Here is a 12,781-nt window from a genome sequence, read left to right on the forward strand (position 1 = left end):
AATTGGTCACAAAGCTGACCAGGAAAAGACTATTCAGAAGTTCGTGTTTCACATTATACCAGTCTGATAATCAGAATGGTTCAGAATGGAAGAGGATGATGAGGATTTTCACCTAGCACAACAAATGGCTAAACGACAAGGAAAGCAAGTCTGGTGCTTCAGCATTAATCACTGAACTCTGCAAAGGGTTTTGAAATGTAAAGTCTCTTAATATAAACAAGTATAACAAATGCCAGAAACATACAGGAATTGTACATACATCACCAAACCCTTTCCTGTCCCCAGACTATCATTGCAAATCCTGCAACATTTCCAAGAGGATCTGAACATGGATAGAATCTCTCAAGGGATTCTTGCTACATAATTACAATACTCTGTCATTATTACCACTGTACAACAGTTGTACAAATGGTCATTTTTTTTCCATCTCTGTATGTATTAATTTGTTTCTGGTAAGGGGACAAAAAAGGGCACAAAGGCTCAATATGTTTAGAAAATATGCAAAACTATCTGTGATTCTAAGAGATTTAGCTCCTCTTTTAAGAATGCACATTTCTAAATCCAACATTATGATGCCTTTGTAAACAAAAGTTCACAATGAAGTAGCGATGATGTGCTAGTTCTCACTCTCCAGTGTTATGTTAGGCAAGATGAAATCCACACACTGAAGAGTAGGTTATGGTAATGTTCTCAACTCCACATATAAACCAACTTGGAGCAGTGCTGGGAAGGAGGTCTTCCAGAGGGTTCAGCATAGCACAGATTAGCGCTCAGGGATGAGCAGACATTTCTGTCTTGGATACGAGATATTTAGGGGAGTTTTCAGGCAGTCCATGAGTATGTATTACACTGTTATTGAGAGATTAGATTGCCTGGTCTGAACTAAAGTGGGGGGAAAAAGACACTCAAAACATGAGCCCTGGTGATACAGGCTAAGAATATGGCTCAAGAGTCAATCAAGCAAAGGTGGCAGGAGACCCACATGGATGAGCAAGGAGCTCATAGAGAAACTCAAATGAAAGACAGTCTATAGAATGTGGAAAAGGAGTCTGGACACTAGGGAGGAATGCAGGAATGCTGTCAGGGCGTGCAGGGATGCAGCAAGGAAGGGTAAAGCCCGCTTGGAATTAAATCCGCCAGTGATGTCACCTTCAAGCAAGTGGAAGAAATGGAGGTTATCAGGAGTACTCAACATGGATTCACCAAGGGGAAATTATGCTTGACCAACCTGGTAGCCTTCTGTGATGTCAAGTCCAGCTGGGTAGATGAGGGAAGAGCAGTGGATTTTGTGTACCTTGACACTGTCTCCCACAAAACCCTCACAGGAAAGCTTAGGAAGTGTGGGATAGATGGGTGAACAGTGAGGTAAATTAAGAACTAGCTGACTGGCAGAGCTCTGAGGGTTGGTATCAGTGACTCAGAGTCTGATTGGAGGCCCGTAGCTAGTGGTGTTCCCCAGGGGTCGGTGCTGGGTCCTATCTTGTTCTACATCTTCATCAATGATCCGGAGAAAGGAATAGAATGCATTCTCAGCAAGGTTGCAGTAAGTAAAAAGGTGGGAGGAGTGGCTGACACATCAGAAGGCTGTGCTGCCATTGAGGGAGATCTGGACTGCATGGAGACTTAGGCAGAGAGAAACCTTATGAGGTTCAACAAAGGCAAGTGCAGAGTCCTGAACCTGGGGAAGAATAACAGCATGCATCAATACAGGTTAGGGGCTGATCTGCTGGAAAGGAGCTCTGAAGATAAAAACTTGGGTGTCCTGGTGGACAGTTGGTTGGTCATGCACCAGCAGTGTGCCCCTGTGGCCAAGAAGGCCAGTGGTATCCTGGGTTGCATTTAAAAGATTGTGGCCAGCAGGCTGAGGGAAGTGGTCCTTTCCTGCTCTGCCCTGGCCACATATGGGGTACTGTGCCTATTTCCAGACTCCCCAGATCAAGAAAACAGAGAACTTCTGAACTGAGTCCAGCTAAGGGCCACAAAGATGGTTAGAGATCTGGAGCATCTCCCTTATGAGGAAAGGCTGAGAGACCTGGGACTGTTCAGCCTATAAAAAAGAAGACTCAGAGGGCACCTTATCAATGCTTAAATAAACATAATGAGTGGGAATCAAGTGGATAGCGCCAGTGTCTTTTCAATGGTGTCCAGCAACAGGACAAGGGGCAATGGGGCAATGAGCACAAACGGAAAAATGATATATATTTTTTTCCTTTGAGGGTAAGAGAGCATTGGAACAAGCATCCCAGACAGGCTGTGGAATCTCCTTCTCTGGAGATACTCAAAACCTACTTTCCTGAACAACCTACTCTAGGAACCTGCTTTAGCATGGAGGTTGGACTAGGTCATGGGTGTCCAACCTTTTGGCTTGCCTAGGCCAGAATTAAGTGGAGAGGAATTCTCTTGGGCCACACATAGAATATACAATATAGTTAATGTATATGAGCAATAAAACTTTTTACATTTTAAAAAAGAGAGCAATGAAAACATAAAACTAGTAGGGTATTTGACCTTTTCTTCGTGAAACTAATTCATCAGTCTGATTCAGTGGAATTGCTTGCAGTTCTCAGTGAGTTTTCAAGGTGTTCCTCAGAGATTTTTGATAAAATTTTACACTTCCTGTGCTTTGTCCTTGAAAACAGCTGTTCACAAATGTACATACTGTTGAAGAGCAATGACATGAATAGGGCATGATTGTGAAGAGAAGGACATATTTCTCTAGTAAGATAGGGCTTATAAGAGTCTGGTAAGAGACACATTATTTCTTTGAGTTGAATATCTGATTGCAACTCCATACATTCCATTTGAAAACTTTCAGGTAGCGTATTTATGTTGACTGAAAATGGAGTGGCAAATATACAGAAAAATTGATGCTTTTTTCTGCAATCTTGAAACCTATGCACAAATTTCTTTATCAAAATGGAAAGCACAGTTGTGTATTTTTCACTGTTCACAGGACTGTGTTTATCCTATGCATTAAAATGCATAACATTATTTGCCATAACTCAGTTGACACTGCACTGCACTCCCCCTGTGCCTTGGTTTCAACCCAGATAGTGCCAATCACATACCACTGTGTGGTTGTTTCTGAGCAATAGATGCACACCTGGGTCCAGGCTGGGCCACTCAGAGTGGCAGATGGCAGCCACAGGACAGGTTGGGCCAGGCTGCAGTTTGGACATGCCTGCTCTAATGTTTTCATACATGGTCTGAATGCAAGACTTGAATACTAAGTTTGCAGGTGACGCTAAAATGGGAGGAGCTGTTGGTAGCTGAGAGGGTAGAGAGGCCTTGTAGAGAGATCTTGACATATTGGAGGTCTGGGTCCTCCAACCTCATGACATTCAACAAGAGTAAGAGCCAGATTCTGCACCTGGGATGGGGCAATCCCAGCTATACATACAGACTGGGGAATGCGAGGTTGGAGGGCAGCCCTGCCAAAAGGGATCTGAGGGTTCTGGTGCATGACAAGCTGAACATGAGACAGCAGTGTGCTGTAGCAGCCCAAAGGGCAAGCTGTACCCTGGGGTACATCAGGCCAAGCACTGCCAGCGGGCAAGGGGAGGGTTCGTCCCACTGTGCTCCGCACTGTACAGCCTCACCTCAAGGACTGTGTGCAGGTTTGTGTGCCAAAATATAAGGACATAAAGCTATCAGAGTATGTCCAAAGGACTGCAAAGATGGTGAAGGGTCTGTAGGGCAAGACATATGAGGAGTGGCTAAAGTCTCTAAGTGTGTTCAGCGCAGAGCAGAGGAGCTGAGGGGGAGGCCTCACCGCGGCTGCAGCTCCTCACAGGGAGCAGAAGGGCAGCGCTGAGCTCTGCTCTGTGGGGACAGCGACAAGCCCCGAGGGAACGGCATGGAGCTGCGTCAGGGGAGAGGCGGAGGGGGTTAGGGAAAGGTTCTTCAGAGGGCAGCGAGCACGGAACAGGCTGCCCAGGGCAGTGGTCACAGCACCGAGCTGCCGGAGCTCAAGGAGCGTCCGGACAACGCTGGACACATGGTCTACTTTTTGGGTGGTGCTGTGTGGAGCCAGGAGTTGAACTCAACGATCCTTACGTATCCCTTCCATCTCAGGATACTGCAGGATCCTGGGATTCTACCACCTCCCTGCAACCTCGCCGCCACCTTAACCGTCAGCGCCTAACGGCGGCCCCCGGTAAAAGCGAACCCCGCCGTCAACCCGCCAAGGGGCGGGGCTTCTAAATCCGGCCCTACCGTCTCCACGGCGACGCCAACAGTCCGGTCCCGCCCCCTCCCGGACGCCGTCGTCGCCATGGTGACTGCGCCCGCCCCTTCCGGCAGCGATCGGAAGCGGCGGGGCGGAAGAGGCTGGGGGCGCCGCGGCGGGCAGAGGAGGGGGCGAATGAGCGGGCGGCGGGGGTCGCAGTGCGGGGGGCAGGGCCCCGCGGGAGCCCGGCAGGTAATGGAGTGCGGCGCCGCGGGGCTCTCCGCGCCAGGAGGGAGGTGGCTGAGGTGGGAGGCGGTGTCGTGGCGGACCCCTGCGGCCTGGCGGGGCGGGACGGGGCAGGGCAGGGTGGGCCGGGCCGAGCCGCGGGATCGGAGGGCCCGGCCCAGCCCAGGGGCTGGGCTTGGCCCGGCCCGGCTGCTGTGGTCTCTGGCTCCGTTTGGTCGCTGCCTGCCCTCGCAGTAGGCCTCTCTGTTTTCAGCGGAGACGGTGGTGATGTCGAGCGGTAAGCATAGCTGGGCTGCCCACGGCCATCCTCTGTGGGCTGCTTCTCGCCCACTGCCTAACAGTAGCTTTCAGGCTGCTGTGAAGGTATGAGTCATCCTCTGTATGTTTTCTGGGGAAGTTGGTACCACGTTGAAATCGCTGAGTAAGGCTGTGCGTGGTGGCTGACAGATGGCTGAGGAAGTCTGGAAAGGCATTCACCCAAAACAATACCTTCATAGATTCGAAGACTGGTTTGGGTTGGAAGAGACCTTTAAAATCATCTAGTTCCAACTCCCCTGCTATAGGCAGGGACACCTCCCACTAGACCAGGTTGCTCAAAGCCATGTCCAGCCTGGTCTTGAATGCGTGCAAGGAGGGGGCATGTTGCAATCAGAAGGACCAACACGATGGAAAAGGAGTTACAAAAGAGGGGGAAGGACCAGCACAATAGCAAGGTGCTACAAGGGAAGGGAAATAGATTGCTTACCCGTATCAGAAGATTCTAGGTTCACAGGGAAAGCTTCCACTAAGGGGGGATCTCCAGAAAAAGATCCTTTATCAGTGGCAGCCAGCCCTTAAATGAGGCCTAAGAGGCTTCTGGTCACACAGGTGAATTACCTTCACCTGTGCTCCCAGGGCTGACTGGGTCTTTCCTCCAGGTGCTCAATCAGTGGTTCAGGCCATGACTCAGCAGTTCCCATACAGGGCATCCACAGCTTCTCTGGGCAACCTGTTCCAGTGTCTCACTACCCTCACAGTAAAGAATTTCTAATATCTAGTCTAAACCTATGCTCTTCCAGTTTAAAGTCATTTCCCCTTGTCCTGTTGCTACATGTCCTTATAAAAAGTCCCACCCCAGCTTTCCTGTAGGTGTCCTTCAAGTCCTGGAAGGCTGCTATAATGTCCCCTTGGAGCCTTCTCTTCTCCAGACTGAAGAGCTCCAGCCCTCTGATCATCTTTGTGGCCCCCCTCTGGACCTGCTCCATCAGCTTGATGTCCTTCTTATGCTGGGGGCCCCAGAACTGGATGCAGTACTCCAGGTGGAGTTTCATGAGAGGAGAATAGAGGGGTAGATTAACCTCCCTTGACCTGCTGATCACACTTCTCTTGATGCAACCCAGGATACCGTTGGCCTTCTGGGCTACAGGCTCACATTGCTGGCTTGTGTTGAGTCTTTTGTCAACCAATACTCCCAAATCCTTCTCCTCAGGGCTGCTCTCAAGCTTTTCTCTGCCCAGCTTGTATTTGTGCTTGGTTTTGCTCTGACCCAGGTGTAGGACCTTGCATTTGGCCTTGTTGAACTTTATGAGGTTGTCATGGGCCCACCTCTCAAGCCTGTCCAGATCCCTCTGGATGGCATCTCTTCCCTCTAGTGTGTCAACTGCACCACTCAGCTTGGTGTCATCTGCAAACTTACTGAGGGTGCACTCAATCCCACTGTTCATGTTGCCTACAAAGATGTTAAATAGCATTGGTCCCAGTACTGATCCCTGAGGAACGCCACTTGTCACCAGTCTTCCCTTGTTTATGGAGCTGTTGGCTGCAACATTCTCAGTGTGACCGTCCAGCCAATTCCTTATCCAGCGAATGGTCCATCCATCAAATCCATTTTTCTCCAATCTGGTGACCAGGATGTCGTGTGGGACATTATCAAACTCTTTGTACAAGTCCAAGTAGATGGCGCCAGTTGCTTCCTTTATCCACTGACTCTGTAACTCTATCATAAAAGGCCACTAATTTGTTAGGCATGACTTACCCTTGGTGAAGCCATGTTGGTTACCACCAATCACCTCATTTTTATTTTCCATGTGCCTTACTAGGGCCTTCAGGAGGATCTGCCCCGTGATCTTGCCAGGCACAGAAGTGAGACTGACTGGCCTGTAGTTCCCTGGATGATCATCTATTCCCTTCTTGAAAATGGGGGCTATATTTCCCCTTTTCCAATAAGTGAGAACTTTACCAGACTGCCATGACCTTTCAAGTATGATGGACAGTGGTTTGGCAGCTTCATCTGCCAGTTCCCTCAGAACCCATGGATGGATCTCACTGGGTCCCATGGACTTGTGCACCTTCAGGTTCTTTAGATGGTCTCGAATCTGATCTTCATTTACAGCGGTCATGTCTTCCTTCTCCCAGTTCTTTCCTTTGCTTTCAGCAGCTTGGGCAGTGCGGCTAGAGCCTTTGCCAGTGAGGACTGTGGCAAAGAAGTCATTGAGCACCTTAGCTGTCGCCATATCCCTCATGACCAGATTTCCAGTTTCCTTCTGGAAAGGGCCCACATCTTCCCTGGCCTTCCTTTTATCACTGATATACTTGTAGAATTTCTTCTTGTTCCTTTTTATGTCCCTGGCTAGATTTAATTCCATCTGGCTTTTAGCTTTCCTAACCTGATCACTGACTGCTCAAACAACTTCTTTGTCCTCCTCTCAGGTAACCTGTTCCTGCTTCCACTCCCTGCAGACTTTCTTTTTGCGCAGAAATAAGTACAGGAGCTCCTTGCTGAGCCACAGAAGTCTCTTGGCATTCTTACTCGCCTTTCTCTTCCTCGGGATACGCTGCTTCTGAGCTTGGAAGAGATGGTCCATGGCCATCTTCATGGCCCTCCTTTGGACCCGCTCCAACACATCCATCTTCTTGTGTTGGGGGCCGCAGAACCGGATGCAGTACACCAGGTGTGGTCTACTCTCTACTGGAGAAGAGTAGGGGGGAGGATCACCTCCCTCAACCTGCTGGTCACTATTCTCTTGATGCAACCCAGGATACAGTTGGCCTTCTGGGCTGCAAGCTCACATTGCCGGCTCGTCTAGACACTTTCACTGACCGACACCCCTAAATCCTTCTCCTCAATGCTGCTCTCAAGCCATTCTCTGCCCAACCTGTATTTGTGCTTGGGATTGCTCCGACCCAGGGGCAGGACCTCGCATTTGGCCTCGTTAAACTTCATGAGGTAAAAACAAAACAAAAAACATAAGTAGGGTATGCTAAATATTCTGGCTAGTTGTAATTAAATATATGAGCCTTTTGTGCTTCTCTGGTTTTGGTGGTTGGGGTGCCTATGGTAAAAAACTGCACTTGTCTGTTTAATTTCAATTGTATAGTTATTACTAGTTCTATTTTGTACAAATGATATGATTGTGTGAAGTCATTAGAATATGAACGTCTGCACTTAAACTGAACAGAATTTTTTTTTCCTACTTTTGGAGGAAAGGATACTATACAAATGAGATTTAAGTACAATTAATTGTTTTTCAGGTTGCTCAGTGATGTTGAACAGCCGTCCCTGGAAGTGTTCAGCTTGAACAGGTGCCCAATTTAGTGGTTGGCAACCCTTCCTGGGGCAGGGGCATTGAGCTAGATGATCTTTGAGGTCCCTTACAAACAAAGCTGTTGTATGATTTAAAATGTTGTATTTGAATAGAATCCTTATTTAGTTGTGTAGTTATATATTTTTTTTCTCCTTGATCTTTCAGTACCCCAGGTGTGACCATAAAATATGACTCTTTGCCTGCTGCGCCAAACTTCATAAGTACTTCTCTTGCAACTTGGTCACTTGGATTCAACTATAATGGTAAGTTATGATAATATATTAAGATAATTTATTTTCAGATCTTTTCACTATAGACTGCCAGCTGGCTGATGAAGATAATGTGATTAATGTTTGATTTTCTTAAAAATTTGATCTTGCTTATTGCTCCCGAGTTCTGTCTTTTTTTTTCCATTTTTCCTTCATAACTTATCCTAAATGCTTAGTCATTGCCTAGCACATCCCAGGAGAATCACATAAAGATAGCAGTGTGTTTTCACATTAGAGAGTTGATTACAAAGTGCAAGTCCTTTTTCCACTCTACCTTTTTTTAATGTTCTTCAATTCACATTTACTCATTTTGCCATGGATTTTATCTGCTGTTAAGCAGATTAGAAGCATAGAATCATTAAGGTTGGAAAAGACCTCTAAGATCATCTAGTCCAATCATCTGCCTACTACTGGTATTGCCCACTAAACCATGTCCCTAAATACCACATCTCCATACTTCTTGAACACCTCCAGGGACAGTGACTCATTCACCTCTCTAGACAGCCTGCTCCTGTGCCTGACCACTCTTTCGAAGAAGATAATCCAACCTGAACCTCCCCTGGTACAACTTAAGGCCATTTCCTCTTATCCTATTGCTTTTACCTAGAAAAAGAGGCTGACTTCCACCTCACCACAACCTCCTTTCAGGCAATTGTAGAGAGTGATAAGATCTCCCTTGAGCCTCCTCCGGACTAAACAATCCCAGTTCCCTCAGCTGCTCCCCATAAGGCTTGCGCTCCAGCCCTTTCACAGTGTTGTTGCCCTTCTTTGGACACACACCAGTGTCTAAATGTCTTTCTTGTAGTGAGGGGCCCAAAACTGAATGCAGTACTCGAGGTGCAGCCTCATCAGAGCGGAGTATAGGGGAATGGTCACGTCCCTACTTCTGCTGGCAGCACTATTTCTTACACAGCCAGGATGTTGTTGGCCTTTTTGGCCACCTGGGTACGCTGCTGGCTCATGTTCAGTCAAGCATCAGCCAGCACCCTCAGATTCCTCCACACTTAGTAGTGTGTCTTAAGAAACTTCTCATACCGTCTTGTGCACAGAAATAATGTTCTGAGTGCAGACCTTCATTCCCTTTTTGTAGAAAAGTAACCATTCTTTGCCATCAGTGCCTGAATGTTAAATGTTTTCTGCTTGGGCTGTGCTGTTCAGGAAGGCTTTGGCTTAAACTTTATATTGAGTTAGCAGCCAGCTTCAAGGAGTACAGATTTTCTACTTTTTGTCTGTAGCTGTTTTGATTAGTTTTTTAATTACCTTTCTTAGATATAATTTCCCTATTCTAACTCTAACTGCCTTTCATTGTTCTTCGTAATGTAGCCAGAACTTTGCAAATGTAGACACTTAGTAGTGGGATTAATTGTTGTTAATGCAGTTACTTGAGGTTTCATTTACTAAGTTTGAAGGGAGCCAAAGAATATTTGAGCCCATATTCTATTAATTAATATCAGTACTAATAGCGGAATTTTTGTGGTGGCTTTTATGTACAAGGTTGTTCAAGACAATTAACGTGCTTTCTAAAAAAGTCTCTTTATAATCCTGCAGCAGCAAGCTTTAGAACAGGCACTGGATCGTGCAGAGGTAAGCGATAGTTACTTGTTGGAGTATAGTACATTGGGAGCACACTTAAAATATAAGAAATACAATTGTGGAAAGTAGTGGGAGGACAGAGGGTGTGTTCATTTAAAAGTGTGTGTGTATAAATAATGACCCATACCTCTTGCTGTGGTTTTGCAAAACTCTGAAATTGCTAGGCCAGCTATCTGTCTCTTACCCACTGTACTGAGAACATCATCTGATGCAGGGATTATAGGCCTTGCAGCACGTAAGTTTTTCCCCTTTTAAAAACAACAAATCTGAGAGCTGTAAAATAAAAAGAGCTTTAAAATGATGATTGCGGATAGCAGAAAAGTACAGCAAAGTTCTGTTTATCTTTCTAATAATAGCACAGTTGTAATGAAAAGGTAAGTGCCCTTACATTCGTGTTATTACGTGTTGGTATAATGGTTTCCAATAGTAGTGCTCATGGCAATAGGTTTTCCCAGAGAAACACGTTTTCATTGAAATACTGTTAATCTAAACTGTTCGGAGAAATACTTTGGAGAAACGTTTAGGCATTTGCATAAAGTTTGTTAGAATATTAGTGACATTTAATCAGATGGAAATTTTATTAGTATTCTTTTCTAATTAAAACCTAACATAAATGCAAGACACCAGGGTAAAATCACATTTCTGTAGGTTGGCTGTGTTGGAGAATACATGATTTATAAATATTGTTGAGCCAGTACGCATGAAATTGATGATCTGAGCAAGTTATCTTCAGTATGTTAGTGTGTTAACTTAAGCAAATATTTATTACTATGATTATAAAACATGGATGTAAAATTAAGTCTTTGTGTGCAACTCATGTCATAGCTGTGAAGTGCTGTATTTCACTGCTAGGACAACAAGGAGATGGTTCCTTGCTGACGAATATAACATACAGTAGATAACTTTTAGAACATTTTTAACGATTCATTCTGTTAGGCTTTGTTCTACACGTAAAATAAATAACTATTAATGATCTAAAATTGCATTTAGCTAGAGTTATATTTCCTTGTAATACATGTACTATTTTTTAATTTATTTTTCTCTTCCAGTATATCATTGAAAGTGCTCGTCAGAGACCTCCCAAAAGAAAATATTTATCCAGTGGAAGGTAGTGAGAGTTTCAGTCTTAATATCTTTTAAATAGCATTTCTTTGATTGAGTTCTGGTTACATTTTAAGGTGTGGGTTTTGTTTTTTTTTTATTTCAGAAAATCTGTATTTCAAAAACTCTATGATTTATATATAGAAGAATGTGAAAAAGAGCCTGAGATAAAGGTAAGTGAAAATTTCTGAGCAGCTTTCCCTTGCTGTCTGAACTGGCAAGTTCAGGGTAGACTGTTTTTTATTTTAATTTCTTTATTGAAAAAAGGAGTAAGGACTGGTGGCTGTAGTAGTTACCAAATGTTGAGACATCCATAGAAACAGTTAATGGCTTGTGTGGATTAAACTGACTGTGTAACTTTATAGCATTTTCTTAATTCAGTTTGAAATAAAAGCAAGATGATGGGAGTGCCGCTGACTACATGATAATCCCAAATCTGTTTTTAAAGGTGATAAAGTTGAATGCTAGCAGAGGGTTGTGAAGACTTTAATTCTGAGATGCTTTTCTGTATATAGAAACAATATTTCAAAAAAGCAGTCTGGAATGGAGAGACGTGAAAAGTTCATTAGACAACAGATAGTGGTATTAAAGTAGTTAGGATGATTCATGCCATGTTAGCTAGACTGGCTTAAGTGACCTGTTTATTCTGTTTTAATCCTGCATCACTGAAATCTATGAGCAAATCTCAAGGCATTGTTGTCGATATCACTGTTTCTGAATCTGGTTAGTAATATCTTGACTGCCATGGAAAAAATGTGCAGAGAAGTTTTTTTTGAATCTGTATTCTGTGGTAAATTCAGGTGTTTTTATTTTTCTGGGATAATCAGTGAACTGATAAGTGCTTTGTGAAACCTTTTCTTAACTTTAGCAGAGAAACTCGGACAAGCCTAATTACTGTAAATCTAAGGTGTAAAAGCTATGATCTGCTTTGCTGAGTGGTGAATATCAAATGGAATGAGAAGAATCAGCTGTGGGATCTGTTGCATTGCTGCTTCCCACAGTAAAGTGTAGAGGAAGACAAATTGTGCCGAAATACTACAATTATTGAGCACCTGTAATTCTTTGTGAAAGTGAGGTAGTTGGTTTTATTTAGCATATGATGCAGATTCATATCACAAATGCAAGTAAGATATGAAGCAAAATACAGAAGTGAAGAGATTAAACCATCAGTAGCAAATGAGTGATGATGTTTGAGCAGTAAGGAGAAGATTGGGATTGCTCAACTGGAATCTGCAAAAACTAGGATTTAAACACAATAGTTGTTGCTAAATCTGGACTAAGATGTGGATAGTTAACTGATATCTTGGTCTTATACTGTGGATTCTAATTGCTGAAAATGAGAAGCTCAAAGATTAAGGTGTGATGTTCAGAACACAATGTTTTTATGAGACTTTATCCATTAATGTAGGACTGCTTATTTGTCTCAACTTACTACAACAAGAAGAAAATAGTATTCTGACTAGAGTTTGGGCAATGACTTCAAAGATTTTGATGTATAGAACTGTCAAAATTTCTACTGCAGTACTGCATAGTTTTAATGGTATCAGCTGTAAATATGTTGTCCATTCAGAAGCAAATGATCGGAAGGTGAGGAAATAGGTGAGCATTCCACTTTGAAGTAAACCATATCGCATTAGGTGAAACAAACACACGTTAGACCACAGCTTTCCTCAAAGTTCATCTGTGAAAGGTTACCTTAGGCGTTAGTTATGAAACTGAAATATTCTCTTGCCTCCACTGCAGAGGCTGCACACTCATTGTCTTTACTAGCCGTGTTAATGCAAATCTTTGTGCTTAGCTAGTAGTTGCAGTCTTCTCTAAAAATCTGACTTAGGGTCAGG

The 12,781-nt window shown here is 44.2% G+C and overlaps 1 protein-coding gene across 13 annotated transcripts in view; it reads left to right on the top strand.

Moving 5' to 3' along the window:
• SUPT20H (SPT20 homolog, SAGA complex component) overlaps nt 4,289-12,781 on the top strand; it is a 34,292-nt gene continuing 25,799 nt past the window's right edge. For 8 of the 13 annotated variants that reach the window (XM_021377491.1, XM_021377539.1, XM_021377575.1 and 5 more), the window contains exons 1-5: nt 4,289-4,420; nt 8,143-8,240; nt 9,795-9,830; nt 10,889-10,947; nt 11,047-11,113. In XM_021377491.1, the coding sequence (XP_021233166.1) occupies nt 8,238-8,240; nt 9,795-9,830; nt 10,889-10,947; nt 11,047-11,113 (165 nt within the window). In that variant the 5' untranslated portion in view covers nt 4,289-4,420; nt 8,143-8,237. Of the gene's footprint in view, nt 4,421-4,551; nt 4,692-7,924; nt 7,976-8,142; nt 8,241-9,794; nt 9,831-10,888; nt 10,948-11,046; nt 11,114-12,781 lie in introns of those variants that run through there. The other 5 variants (XM_021377496.1, XM_021377548.1, XM_021377505.1 and 2 more) reach the window with 5 other exon arrangements.

Source organism: Numida meleagris, chromosome 1 (genome assembly GCF_002078875.1).
Source record: "Numida meleagris isolate 19003 breed g44 Domestic line chromosome 1, NumMel1.0, whole genome shotgun sequence".
NCBI classification, from domain to species: Eukaryota; Metazoa; Chordata; class Aves; order Galliformes; family Numididae; genus Numida; species Numida meleagris.